The sequence below is a fragment of the Ornithodoros turicata genome, chromosome 6 (genome assembly GCF_037126465.1).
Source record: "Ornithodoros turicata isolate Travis chromosome 6, ASM3712646v1, whole genome shotgun sequence".
Taxonomy (NCBI): Eukaryota; Metazoa; Arthropoda; class Arachnida; order Ixodida; family Argasidae; genus Ornithodoros; species Ornithodoros turicata.
The window spans coordinates 58695210-58708829 of NC_088206.1; the positions used below are offsets into that span (position 1 = coordinate 58695210).

Sequence of the window (13620 nt, forward strand, 5' to 3'; positions counted from 1 at the left end):
AGGTGACACAAAACGCTTGTCACTTGGAACCATTTGGATTATCATTTCTACCTCAAGCCGAGGTCGAGTGGAGTTCCTTTCCTCAGACCCTGATCAACATCACGGATCCCCCCATTGACGTTTCTTAGGCAATCATTCTCTCATACGTTTTCCCAATAAATAACTCCAGTGTTTTTGTTCTTGTCAGTCAGCTTATGTTGACTGACATATTTTTGTACATTGACATCGTTCAGCATTATCTTTATGTAGTGTTGCGATTGTGTTCTGTCCATCGATAAACATTTTGTTGAATTGCTCCGCTTTAACCTATGTAATGACCCTCGTGGTCTTTTGGGTATTTTGCGTAAGAAATAATAAATAAATGATAAATAATAATTGACGCAAAAAGACTTACGACGATCCCCCCCCCCACCTCTCTCTCTCTTCGAATCAAAAGCGGTAACCCAATCATTCGTGGCAATGATTGACACCAGTGTTCCAGGGTTTCCACTCCGGAGTTGGAATGATTCCGGAATGATTCCCGATTTATCAGAGCCTGGAATGGAATTGGAACGGAATGGCGAATATTGTCCTAGGAATGGAGTGGGAATTCAATTAGGCCCTTTTTCGCAGGAGGGGGGGGGGGGGGCAGACGTGGGAGTTAATGGCATTACTCTGGCATTACATTTACGTTTTAAGGCATAAGCCTCAAAGGTGTCATGCATGAGTTTTCTTCCTTGCTTTTCTTTCTTTCCTTTTCTTTCTTTTTTTTTTTTTGTGGAACTAAAGGAAATGAAGTTGCCGAGCCATTCCAGAGGAGAGGAGAGGGAATTCCAGAGGAGAGGGAATGGACCACACCTTTCTATTCCGAGGAACTGAATTATCACAAATCTCCATTCCTGGGAATGGGAATGGAATGGGTGTCCCCATTCCGCAACCCTGGTTGGCACACAGCGTGCTATGCGGTGCTATGTTTTAAGACCGTGAGTGTTGTGAACCTTACCCCTCATATTTCTTTAAGTCAGCAGGGAATGCACGGAAATCCTTGATCTTCAGGAGGATGTCGTAAGACACAATCTTGGTGCCAAGAACGAGAAAGTTTGGATTCTTCGCGTAGTTCTTGTTCTCGGCCGTCTGCAGGCTTTTCAGGAACTGGAAAAATTTGTAGCACGAGCTAAAGTTTGCGAGTGGACATATGGGAACACCAGCTCCCGTACAAACCCCCATGTCCCCCACTCCTTCCTGCTGTCATCTCTCCATCTGTCCGCATCTGTACGCCGCTCATAGCCACAGCTGCTTCGCGGTGGTAACACGGAATTAAAAAACATATGGGAACACATAATGAACAGAGCACCACATAGTTTCCGAACAATCTCCAGCAGGAACATTCGAAGATGGTTCTTTATAGAGCTGAGGGCGAGTAATCAACCCGTGCACACTAGAAACAGTACTTCACTGCATGGCAGGCTTTGCGCCAACCATTGCTACTAACGTAAGGCGTAAAAAAAGGCGTAAGCCTTTTTTTTTTCTTTTTTGTCAATTATCATACATTCAAATTGACACAAAAAGGCATATACGAAACACGCTCTCTTTCGAAACAGAAGCGATAACCCTATCATTTGTGGCAATGGTTGGTGTAGAGCGTGCTATGCGGTGAAGTTCTGTTTCTGAAATGTATGTGCAGATGTGCCAACCGCAACCCGCGCAGCGTTATGCGGGTATGTACAGCTCCGGTCAACCTTAATTATAACACCGAAAAAAAAAAAGTGGTATCTTTCCCGAGCGCGCGATTACAGCCACCCTTGGGGCCATGAGGAAATCTTAGTTGAACAAAAGTTGATTGATTGATTGATTGATTGATTGATTGATTGATTGATTGATTGATTGATTGATTGATTGATTGATTGATTGATTGATTGATTGATTGATTGATTGATTGATTGATTGATTGATTGATTGATTGATTGATTGATTGATTGATTGATTGATTGATTGATTGATTGATTGATTGATTATGTGTTTAATGGCACAAAGGCAACAAAGGTCATAGAGCGCCAAAACCATGGTGAGTGTGTCGGAGATGAACAAAAGTACTCTGTTAGTTTAAGGCAATGATTTTGTTCACTTAACATTCCCCCCAGTGCCCCCAGGCTGACTGTTATCGCGCTCGTAAACAAGACCGAATTTTTTCCAGTGTTATTATCAGAGTTCGAGGTAACTCGTTACAAGTAACTCGTTACTGTAACTAAGTTTCTTCTTTTTTCTTGTAACTTGTAACTTAACTCGCTACTTTTGCGCCGTGGTAACTTTCAGAGGAATTCCTTCCTTTTTCAGGTAACTTTGCCAAAGCAACTTAAGTTAAGTTCAAAGTTACTTCTAACTCGCTTTTCACTCACGTCCACATATTTTCTTGCTTTCTCTCCGGTTCCTTCATGGCATTTTTTTGCCATAAAACGTCATATTCAATCAATGACAGTATTTTATTCAGGAAGTAATAACCGCTGCCATTGAAATGAAGCTGAACCATTGTACGCCCACAAAGCATTCGAATAGACCTCTACCAGAGAAACGTCATCATGACATTGGTATAGACACACCTTGTTCACCTCTATAGCTTCGAGCGTAGTTCAATTCTACCAAATTTTGGCGCTGTCGAACACTATGACGTCATTTTTTTACAAACAGGGAGAGATCTATTGTTGGACATAAACGAAAACGATCTAAGCGTGTTGCCGCTGTTGCTCTCCTCCGCAGGCAATTCAAGGACTAACTCAACTGCTCACGCGCGCTGCACCTGCGTAATGCTATGTTGTGTCCGAAGTAACTTTTAAGTAACTCAGTAACTGCGAGTTACATTTCAGGCTGAAGAACTTCGTTACCTAGTTACATTTTGCACACGGTAACTTAACGTGTAACGAGTTCTCTTCGATGGGTAACTTCTCAATCTATAGTTATTATTATCGTTGACGAGAGCTGTACAATCTAAAGACGGAACTTCGCCGCATTGCACGCTGTGCGCCAACCATTGCCACAACTGATAGGGTTATCGCTTCTGACTCGAAGACAAAGAAAGGAGTAGCCTTTTTATGTCAATTTTTATATCCAAATTGACACAAAGAGGCGTACGCCCCTTTATTCGTATCAGAAGCGATAACGCTATCATTCGTGGCAATGGTTGGCGCACAGCGTGCTGTGCGGTGAAGTTTTGTTTTTAGAGTATAGCATCCAATAAAAAGATTAGAAGAAAACAGAAAATGCAACCCAAGATAAGGGCAGTTCCGATAGCGTCAACCGATACATGTGTTTTTGTTTTGTTTCCGCAAGTTGAAGTTCATCTTCGACGCATGAGGCGGCACTGTGGCGGCATTTTCCACTCATCAGGCTCCTTCACCATAGAAATCTCCGTAAGATTTCTTGTCCTTCACCCTCTCACATTGGGTGTGAAGCAAAGACGCGTCTCTGAAGATACGCAATGAGCAAAATAAAGAACAATATGGTGTTCCTTCACGAATTTTTTTGCGGACGATCTACCGAACGGATTTTTGTTCTGAGAACGGCTACACACTTAAAAATGAACTTCACCGCATAGCACGCTACTAGCCAACCATCACCTCGGACGATACCGTTATCTGCCTTGATTTGTTGAAAACGGGAGGCGTACGCCTTTTTTGTGACAATTATGAACAGCATAAGTGTCACAGAAAAGGCGTACGCCTCCCGTTTTAAACAAATCCCGGCAGATAACGATATCATTTGAGATTATGGTTGGTTAACAGCGTGCTGTGCGGTGAAGTTCATTTTTAAGAGTGTACGATATCAGGTCACCGGTAGGAACAGATGTTCTCGTTGGGACAACTTCGTTACTTTTATAATTAAAAAGTTAATTGACGATTTTTAGGTAAGTAGTCATTTGACGGTCGAGCAACATTTGGCCAAGAACGTCTGCCGGCCCAGAGATGATAGAAGTGAAAACAGCATGTCTATAGCCCTTATGAATTTTGAAGCGAAAAATCTGTATAAAAAAAACACCTCGTATATACAGGGAAGGTCCCACGTGACCTTTCTCGTCGACTGGAAGGGATGCGACCGTTCCTTTCAAATCGTGCTTGAGCATATCTTGCAAAATGAATGCTAAAAGCTCCGCAACACGAGAGCGAATAAGAAAAATGGAAAACGTGATTGCAGTACAAAAGACACCGGCTTCCGAAAAAAAAAAGACATTAACGCGGACAGAAATTTATGGCATCGTCATTTGAATCACAGCAGGAAGTCATTTTTCCCTCAGTACAAGATACAGATGAAACGTAATTAACTTACATTAACTACTCTGATAGTGATTCAAGGGGCACGAAAGCGTGAAAATAACCGACCGACCGAAAGACCGATTGATCGATCGATTGAAAAACAAACGAACAAAAAAAAACGGAGCTGTGAGGCACAACAGATGAATTCCGTCCCTCTTGTATTGCTGTGAAGACAGTGACACCTTTCACCCCCCGAGGATAAATTTTGTCCACCTTTCGAATTTCTTCACAGCTCTGCATGGGAAGACGCTATATATTCGGAACAAACGTTTACAAGATTGAGGCACGGCACGATTGATAACATATATACCTTAAGGACGCTTGTGACACTCGGGAGAAGGGCCTCCCTCTCGTCATGAAACCCGTCGAAGTTGAGAATACCGTGGTGGCGAATCCCTAGCTTGTACAGCGACCGGAACAGTAAATCCTTGCGCGCGTGATTGAAGTCATTTATGGTCAACGCTAGATATCTGAAAATGGTATAGAGCTCTATTCAGTCATGCGATAAAAACAGCGAGAATAACATCCTACGCTCTTCACCGCATAGCACGCTCCCAGCCGACCTTCATTCCCGAATGACATATAATTCTCTTCCCTGGTTTCTTGAAAACGGCAGATGTACGGCTTTTTGTGACAATTATGCTGTTACGTTAACTGTCAGAGAAAAGCGTACGCTCTCCACAAATCAAGAGTGATAGCGGTATCATTCTGTCATGATAATTATCGTTCGGTTCGTGGAAAGCACGTGGCGTACGCCTTTTTGTGACAATTCACAATTCTGCATGAGTGTCACAAAAAGGCGTACTCCCTCCGTTTTCAGCAAATCGGGGGAGAGATCGATGTCATCTTGGGCGGTGGTTGGCTAGGACGTGCTATAGTGGTTAAGTTCATTTTTTAAGGCGGACTCACTCCTTAAGAAAGTCTATGGGGAAATTTTGTTCGCAGGGTTCCCGTAAACCTCTTTAAATTTCTACACGAAAGAGGTACAGGCGTGTTCCCCTCGAGCTTATCTAGGAAATTGTATATTTTTGAAGGCCTGGAGCGATCCACAGATTTTTGGAGAATTAAAGCTTGTCAAATTTTTAATACAAAGGAGTCTATGGGAGATGCAACAAAATCGCTTCCCTCGGCACGCCAGCCCGCGACATTTCGGCCAAAATGATTTCACTCCCTATACAGTAGCAGTCTGGGAATTGATTGCAATCCACAAATTCGGCAAGCTTACTGTATTTTTGTAGATCCCTGCGAATGAAAATAACGTACGGTTTTGTCGTTTGCCGTTCTGCACGCTGGCACCGACTACATTTCTACCTTAGAGCGCAGGAGGAAAGCAAAGCGAAGAAAACAGTTTTGTCACGGTGCAGCCGGGTGTAGGACAAAATGTCCCCGGACAGAATGTCCCCGGACGAAATGTCCCCGGACAAAATGTCCCCGGACGAAACGTCCCCGGACAAAATGTCCCCCGAAAAGGCCCCGGACAAAATGTCCCCAGCTGCCGTCACTGAAACCAGCAACCGTAGAGCTGCAAGCACGGCTGCGGAACCTTTGCAGCCGTCAACAATGAAAAAACCATTGAATTTCTACGAGGTGTTGCCCGGACGATCCGTTTCTAGATCGCAAGCTGAGTAATCCGAGACGTTCGGTATTGTAAATAACTGTAAATAATTGCTAAGGTCCTACTTTTGAGAGATGCTCCATTGTATGGGTCCCTAGCCAGCATCCCCACTTTGGAGAGATTCGTTTAGCGATGTAAATACTTGTAAATAAATGCTTTGGTTAGTTCAGTTCCAAACTCATTGTCGCAATAACTGGTAAGCTCCTACTTTTGACATACGCTTCATTGCTTGAGTCCCCAGACTGGCTTTAGAGGGAGCTTTAACTACATGGGCCCAACCGCACGTAGAGCAGTACGTCGTAAATAAGAAGTCAAATTGCCCTGACGGCCTATGGGATGCGCAACCTCCACACGATCAGGGTTGTAAAAAATCGTGATTAAAAAGTCAAATTATTCAGGTTTTTTTCATTTAAATATGATGAATATTTATTAAATCACTGAGTTGATTTTTGTCTTCTAAGACAGATCTTCACCTCATGGCTTCCGTGTGCCACCTCGTAGTAGCGAAATCACTTTTTGAGCACATACAAAGAAGGGTGTCTAGACTTCTCACAGTGCGGCTAACAGTTACTAGCTAATGCAAATGGAGATCTATTTGAAAACTATATATTATGAATTACACCGAATAGTAATAGGAAAAAGAAATAACTGGAAAAGTTCTACGCTCGTGGAATGACCACCCGCCATGTGTAACCAAATTGTTTGCCAGTGTGCCGGAGAGCCACTGAAGGGGTCACGTGACGGTGTTTGCGCTAAAAGTCACTGAAGTATAATATATTTCAGGCTGTGGTTCATTTCCAGGCTCAGTCTCATCTTCCCCAGCGTCTCCAGTTTTATGTTACTATTCGAATTCAAGCATGAAAGAGGTGATTTAAATCTTGATTAATATTCATGACTTAAATCGCGATTAAAATCGGTGATTGAAATCTGGCTGATTTAAATCAATCAACCCTGCACATAATAGCATGAAAAACATTTGTCACATTTGAGGTACCAACGGCTGTGCAACCTGACGGCATCTGGGGACATTTTGTCCGGGGACATTTTCGGGGACGTTTTGTCCGGGGACCATTTGTCCGGGGACATTTCGTCCGGGGACGTTTTGTCCGGGGACATTTTGTCCGGATCCCGGTGCAGCCAGCTCTCTCCAGAAGCGAACGTTAACGCATGAGTCCGCCTTAAGAGTGTGGGCAATGGTCGGCACTCAGAGTGCTACGTGGTGAAGCTCTGTTTTAAGAGTGAGGAAGTAGGTCAATAGTGACGTATACATTACTTTGCATGTAAAGAAATTCCATATTCCGTCTTTTGAGCCTTCTGGGCCATGTTTCGGAAAGCTTCGTAGCTGGCAGGGTTTGTGGGGCTGATTACTTCTTCCAGGATGGACACGTGCGTGTAGAAGATGACGTCACATAAACCGTCCCTGGGGTAAACTCGAGGACTGGAGGCGTACTGCCCGGCAGCACAGAAAAAAGGGTGCTTGCGCTTGTCCCGAGCTGCGACACAGACAAATTTCAGACCTGTAATAGTACTCAGCGTTTCCGACAGGACAGACCGCAAGCACAACGCATTGCATCATGAAACGTATACATGAGGATATGGCATAGAACCTAAACATCCGTTTCACCATAGTTTGGGCACGGTCCCTTGATAGCTTCCTGGTCACGCAGCTTCTCCGTAACTCTATGGGGAAGCTTTGCCCAGGGACCGGACCGGCCGCGCGGAGGCGCTGCCATCGGAAACCCGGGAGTGAAACGCCTGCGTCTCCCATTGCAGTACACGTGTTTCGGCTGCTGTCGCGTGGTAACTGTGTGCTAGCAGCATGCCGGAAACATGCTGTGTTACGAAATGTCGTTCCGGGTATTCGGGAGGCGGTAAGGGATTGATGTTCCCGTTTCCTGCGGATCCTGAGGAGGCGTGAGAGGTGCCATTCCTCGCATTCAAGGTGGGCGGTACAGTTCTTTCTCGCCTCACAAACCTGTCTGCGAGAAGCACTTTGATCACGGCGATGTCGTCTGGCACGACGAATTCGTCATCAACGGCGAGAAAGTTCTGCACAAGCGTGGAAAGCCAAAGCGTCTAGAAGATGCAGTGCTGCGCATATTCGACGGCTGCACGTCGTATCTGAGCACGCTAAACCCGCGTAGCTGTTCCGTCAGACAACGAGCCCAGGAAAACGTCCCCGTAAAAAGAAAGCATGCGCTGTCGACACCAACAATGAACTCAGTGCTTTTATAAATAGAATCTTAAAGAAAATTGCTCAAGCAACGTGGCTTTTGAGCTGATTTGGCTCCCAGAGATGTTAACTGGTGCAATAATCGTGTAATCGCGACCGACCGAGCGCGTCAAATACTATGCGGTCGTGTAACTGTCCCGATAAACTGTAGAAAGTCCTCTACGCGAATCATTAAAATTGTTTAGCATGGCGGGATAAAAAGAGATTGATTCACGCAAGCGTGTCGAACACATGGCGGCTCCTTTCAGTATCGGAAAAGAAATGAGGTCGACACGAGATCACTAAAGCAAGAGACGAACGACAAGGACACAGCGGCTAAATTTCGTGACATGTCTGATTCAGTCAAGATCCTTTTAGAAACTATACTTTTGCCTTCATCAGCTTCGCGGCAACAATTGAGAGTATAAGTCATCTGGTACCACGTGAAAGAGACTGGTATGATTGCGATCGGCCAGTCGCATGAATTAGTACGCCGTCATGGGCGCACTAACGGTATGAAGAAGGTAAAAGGTCTTCTACGCGCTAAATTCTACGCGCTAAATAAAGTACGGATCACCTTACCGCCGGGTACTATGCAGATAAACGGCACCAGAATCTCCAGTTGAGGGTTTGAAGATAGGAGGCTTGCGACAATACATCATGCCACGTGAAGTGATCGGCAGCAGCTTTCCGCATAAAATAAAGTCGAATAGAAAACGATTATTGACATTATAGCTGCTGAAACGTAGCAGGAAGTCAGGCAACAAATTTTCTTTAGGATGTTTGGAAAAGCGCAGAAACAACACTGCACTTGCCGTTCCCATGACTGGTCCGAGCGAGAGCTTCTGCCAGGTTCCGATCGCGGCGCCACCACGCGGCTCCCGTTGTCCCTAGGCCAACTTTTTGATGGAGCTGCATGTCCAGAAAGCTATCAAGGGACCGTGGTTAGGGCTTGTCAGCAGGCCCCTGGCTCTGCTGGCTCAGAGGAGTACGGAATAGCACCTCGAACACATTTTCTTTAGCCCTGATTTGAGCAGTAGCAGCAGAGCAACAGCAGCGGAGCAGCAGAGCTGCAGCGACACGAGCGGTCCCATAGCACTGGGCGAGAGCAGCAGCGCTGCCGAGCTGCAGAAATTCCCAGCTGCTCTCGTATCCGAATTTTTGGTTGCTGTGCTGCCCTGTTGCTCTGCAGCCTGTGCAGCCGGTTTCGAAAGCCAATCAAGAGGCTGGTTGGTATTGTTTTCGTTCGACGGTGTTTAGGGTTAGCAGGGCGGTGAGTGACGGCAGAAGGTTTATGTCTGGTTGTTCTGTGATTTGTTTCTGAAGACCTGGATACGCTTCTGATTGCCAGTAGTTTGGAGCGACTGCGTACGATTGCGTTCGGGACTGCGTGAGGTGCGCATTCAGGACATAATTCAGTTCATAAAGTTCAATAAAGTGTTCGACCGAACCTACGTGATACATATGTTGTGTATACCAGTTGTAGCTACATGTTCGCTTGTTTTCTGGAAAGTACTTCAAAACCCGTGACCTGATAATGTACAAGCAAATTACTTTCACGTCCATGCCGTGTGAAAACCATACCGACCACATTTCTTGTGGTCGGTATTCCAAGACCTTGCTACGTGGTTGTAAATGAAACTGACCCTTGAAAAGGGTTAGATGGAGATAGACAACGTTAAAAAAGGTTCGATATAGATAGATAATGAACCCATTCCTTGTGAAAACAGGCAGAAAGCAGTGAATACTAGCAGAAGGGGCCTTTGTTTTCGTTAGACAATTTTTTTTTCACTAAGAGCAACGTACACATTTGACAGTCACCGTAAATCAAAATATCGAATACTATAGTAACGAGGCAATATTTATACGACAAAATCCCGTAGAAAAATCTCCACACAACACAGCAAGGACTGTTCTGCACAGCAGTAGGACGAACCTACGTTGAATGTCACGAAACTGACTACACATCAACGAAGAGTCAATTAGGTAATACGAGGCTCAGACCACCACCACACTCACACTCTTAGAAATGAACTTCACCACATAGCACGCTCCTAGCCAACCATCATCCCGAATGACAACGTTCTCGCCCCTGATTTGTTGAAAACGGGAGGAGGAGCCTATTTTGTGTCGTGCATAATGGCACAAAATAGGCTCCTCCTCCCGTTTTCAACAAATCTAGAGCGAGAACGTTGTCATTCGGGGGGTGATGGTTTGCTAGGAGCGTGCTATGTGGTGAAGTTCATTTTTAAGAGTGATCTCAAAGTCCACTTATGAGCTCCAAATCGACAATATATCTCTCACACAAACGCCTTTCACCTAGGATTGCGCTCCTATAGGTGTGTGTACTAGAATGCTTATACCTCTGTCGGGCACATATACGGGCTTAACGGTTACGGCCGTAAATGCATACTGTCATTAACTTCTTGCCAGACGGTCAGCAATAAGGCCTTTGCGACAAAACTGAGGTAGAAGGGCAATGGCATTCCCGCAAGACAGTTTACGGCACCCTATCGAAACTGCCCAAGCCTCGTTACCAAGCACACCATAAACAGGATTTAGCACATTTAATTCAATTCGAAATAAAATGCTTTTTACCCGACGTAATGTTGTCATCTTTTTTTGTGTGTTTTTCTAGCGTTCTTTCACTTTGCTTCGCTTTTTATCCCATCTGTACAAGTGTTACGTTTGTAGACACACCCTCGAACCACTGCACGCGGCATCGCACCGTGTCGTTTGCATCCAAAAAGTCGGACGCCACTCAAAAATATATCCAAAGCATTTAAAAGCAAATATAGTTTGCTGTTGTATTTTGAAAATAGCAACTAAACGTTGTTTTCGTGTACTTTCAGTAAGAAAAAGCGTGATTTCGCTACATTACATTCAACGTTCACAGACTTGTTTATCGACTTGGACATCATCGACAAAATGGCTTCACGGATACCGTCTGGCAGCTCCCCAGAGCTTAGGGCCGTATGTAACTTACGGCCATTTCTTAATGCCGTAACTTTAAGGGCCGTATATGTGCCCGTCTGACAGAGGTATTAGCCGCTGCGTACGCCTTCGGAATGTGCGAAATGTAAACAATGCCGCAGTTGCCAACACGTTTTGTGTTTCCTAAGCCGCTGCTGCGGCTAATTCAAAACGAAGCTATGGGACGCCTCCAGCAGCAGAGCAGCGGCAGCAGAAAGCTCATCTGCCGCCATGTTGCCGTGTTGCTGTTGTGCTGCTGCTGCTCGCATAAAGCTATGGGACCCGGCCCTTAGAATCCTCGCTACGCGAGATTTGTGGCATGGTCGGTCTGTAGCCACGGCGCGGCACGCATGCGCGGTGAGTGGAGAGGGAAGGAGAGAGCGCATACAGAGCGTGACGCGACGCCGATGCGTCGGCCGGCACTCGGCAGTGCAGCTGTGGTGGTTGACAGGTTCAGACGTGTCTGCGTGGGCGCGCCATGGGTTATGAAAGCTGTGCAAAGGAGCGGCGGCGAAAGAAGGCTCGTTTGGCTGCGGATGCTGTTTTGCGTTAGCGTTGTGAAGCGGAGTTCGTAAAGGGTTTTCCGAGTTTTAATGCTAACGCATTTCCGTCAGATCCACCAATGAATCGACTTCTCTTTTTTCTTTTTTTGCCACGTGATATGAACATATTACCTTCAGGGCCTGCCACGCAAAATATTTCCTTTAGGAAGCGTACGTTCCCTAAAAACGTTAGTGTGAAAGAATGCACGCAGCGGCGCTGAATGCTCCCAGCTCCATCTGGCGTGTTGTGACGTCAGCACATCCGAGCGCTTTTATGGCTGCCGAGGATCGTCTGCTACAGCGCCGTTTATGCCTCCAAGAGTTTGGACACTGGGAGGAGCTTAATATGCGCAAAATGCGTCACCTCGCTCTCGCCTTCTCCTGCACTCGGCGCCATCTTTACATGGTCATCGGAGGCTGTCGGCGGCGCTGTGTTTGCATGGGGCATCGTCGCCATATACCAATTTATTAGCCACATATTTTATTTCGATCGTTATTTGTATTAGACGTCTGAGACTGCTTTCTTGATTTCTATTAGTTTTTTAGTGCAAAGGTTAACCCCCCCCCCCCTCCCGTTCATCATCTTAGAAATAAAATGGTTGTTCTTGTTGGATGCAAAGGTTCGAGTCCATAAGTGGAAATAACCACATTTTGCGACGCGAATAATCCAACACATTTTAGAGAGAGCGGTACGACACAGTATTCTTTCTGAAAATCTACTATCTGCATATTAATGTTTTACAATACATCACAATATTTTCAAAGTTCAATTGAAAAAAATAAATTTCACTTGTCCAAAGCCTTCCTAAATTGCGGCAAAAGTTTACAGAAGGTAATTGCCGAAAGTCCCACGGTCCTCCGACGAGTACGTCACCAGTTAGAATTTTTTTATCGCTTTAGGTGAAACAGCCTGTATAATTTCTGGTTGTGGTTGTGCTGTGTAGCAATTTCTCAAGCGAATCAGATGGATCAATCGAGACGACATCAAATAACGAATAACGACGGTTGTACATGAATATAGTTTTCCTATTTTTGGGTTCTCTTGCACTCTTAAAAATGAACTTCACCGCAAAGCACGCTCCTAGCCGACCATTATCTCGAATGGTATAGTTATCTGCCCTGATTTGTTGAAAACGGAAGGCGTACGCCTTTTTTGTGACCATTATGAACAGCATAAGTGTCACAAAAAAGGCATATGCCCCCGTTTTCAACAAATCAGGGCAGATAACGATATCATTCGAGATGATGGTTGGCTAGGAGCGTGCTATGCTGTGAAGTTTATTTTTAAGAGTGGAGGTGTGGTTATTTTGGACATGGAAGCCACACTCTTAGAAATGAACTTCACCGCATAGCACGCTCCTAGCCAACCATTATCTCGAATGATATAGTTATCTGCCCTGATTTGTTGAAAACGGAAGGCGTACGCCTTTTTTGAGACCATTATGAACAGCATAAGTGTCACAAAAAAGGCATATGCCCCCGTTTTCAACAAATCAGGGCAGATAACGATATCATTCGAGATGATGGTTGGCTAGGAGCGTGCTATGCTGTGAAGTTTATTTTTAAGAGTGGAGGTGTGGTTATTTTGGACATGGAAGCCACACTCTTAGAAATGAACTTCACCGCATAGCACGCTCCTAGCCAACCATTATCTCGAATGATATAGTTATCTGCCCTGATTTGTTGAAAACGGAAGGCGTACGCCTTTTTTGTGACAATTATGAACAGCATAAGTGTCACAAAAAAGGCATATGCCCCCGTTTTCAACAAATCAGGGCAGATAACGATATCATTCGAGATGATGGTTAGCTAGGAGCGTGCTATGCTGTGAAGTTTATTTTTAAGAGTGGAGGTGTGGTTATTTTGGACATGGAAGCCACACTCTTAGAAATGAACTTCACCGCATAGCACGCTCCTAGCCAACCATTATCTCGAATGATATAGTTATCTGCCCTGATTTGTTGAAAACGGAAGGCGTACGCCTTTTTTGTGACA

General features: G+C 45.1%; 1 protein-coding gene across 3 annotated transcripts in view; it reads right to left on the reverse strand.

Moving 5' to 3' along the window:
- LOC135396810 (uncharacterized) overlaps positions 1-13620 on the reverse strand; it is a 43452-nt gene that overhangs the window by 20553 nt on the left and 9279 nt on the right. For all 3 annotated transcript variants that reach the window (XM_064628005.1, XM_064628004.1, XM_064628003.1), the window contains exons 5-7: positions 7172-7391; positions 4594-4753; positions 983-1131 (exon numbers count right to left, since the gene is read on the reverse strand). In XM_064628005.1, coding sequence (XP_064484075.1) covers positions 983-1131; positions 4594-4753; positions 7172-7391 — 529 coding nt within the window. The remainder of the gene's footprint in view (positions 1-982; positions 1132-4593; positions 4754-7171; positions 7392-13620) is intronic.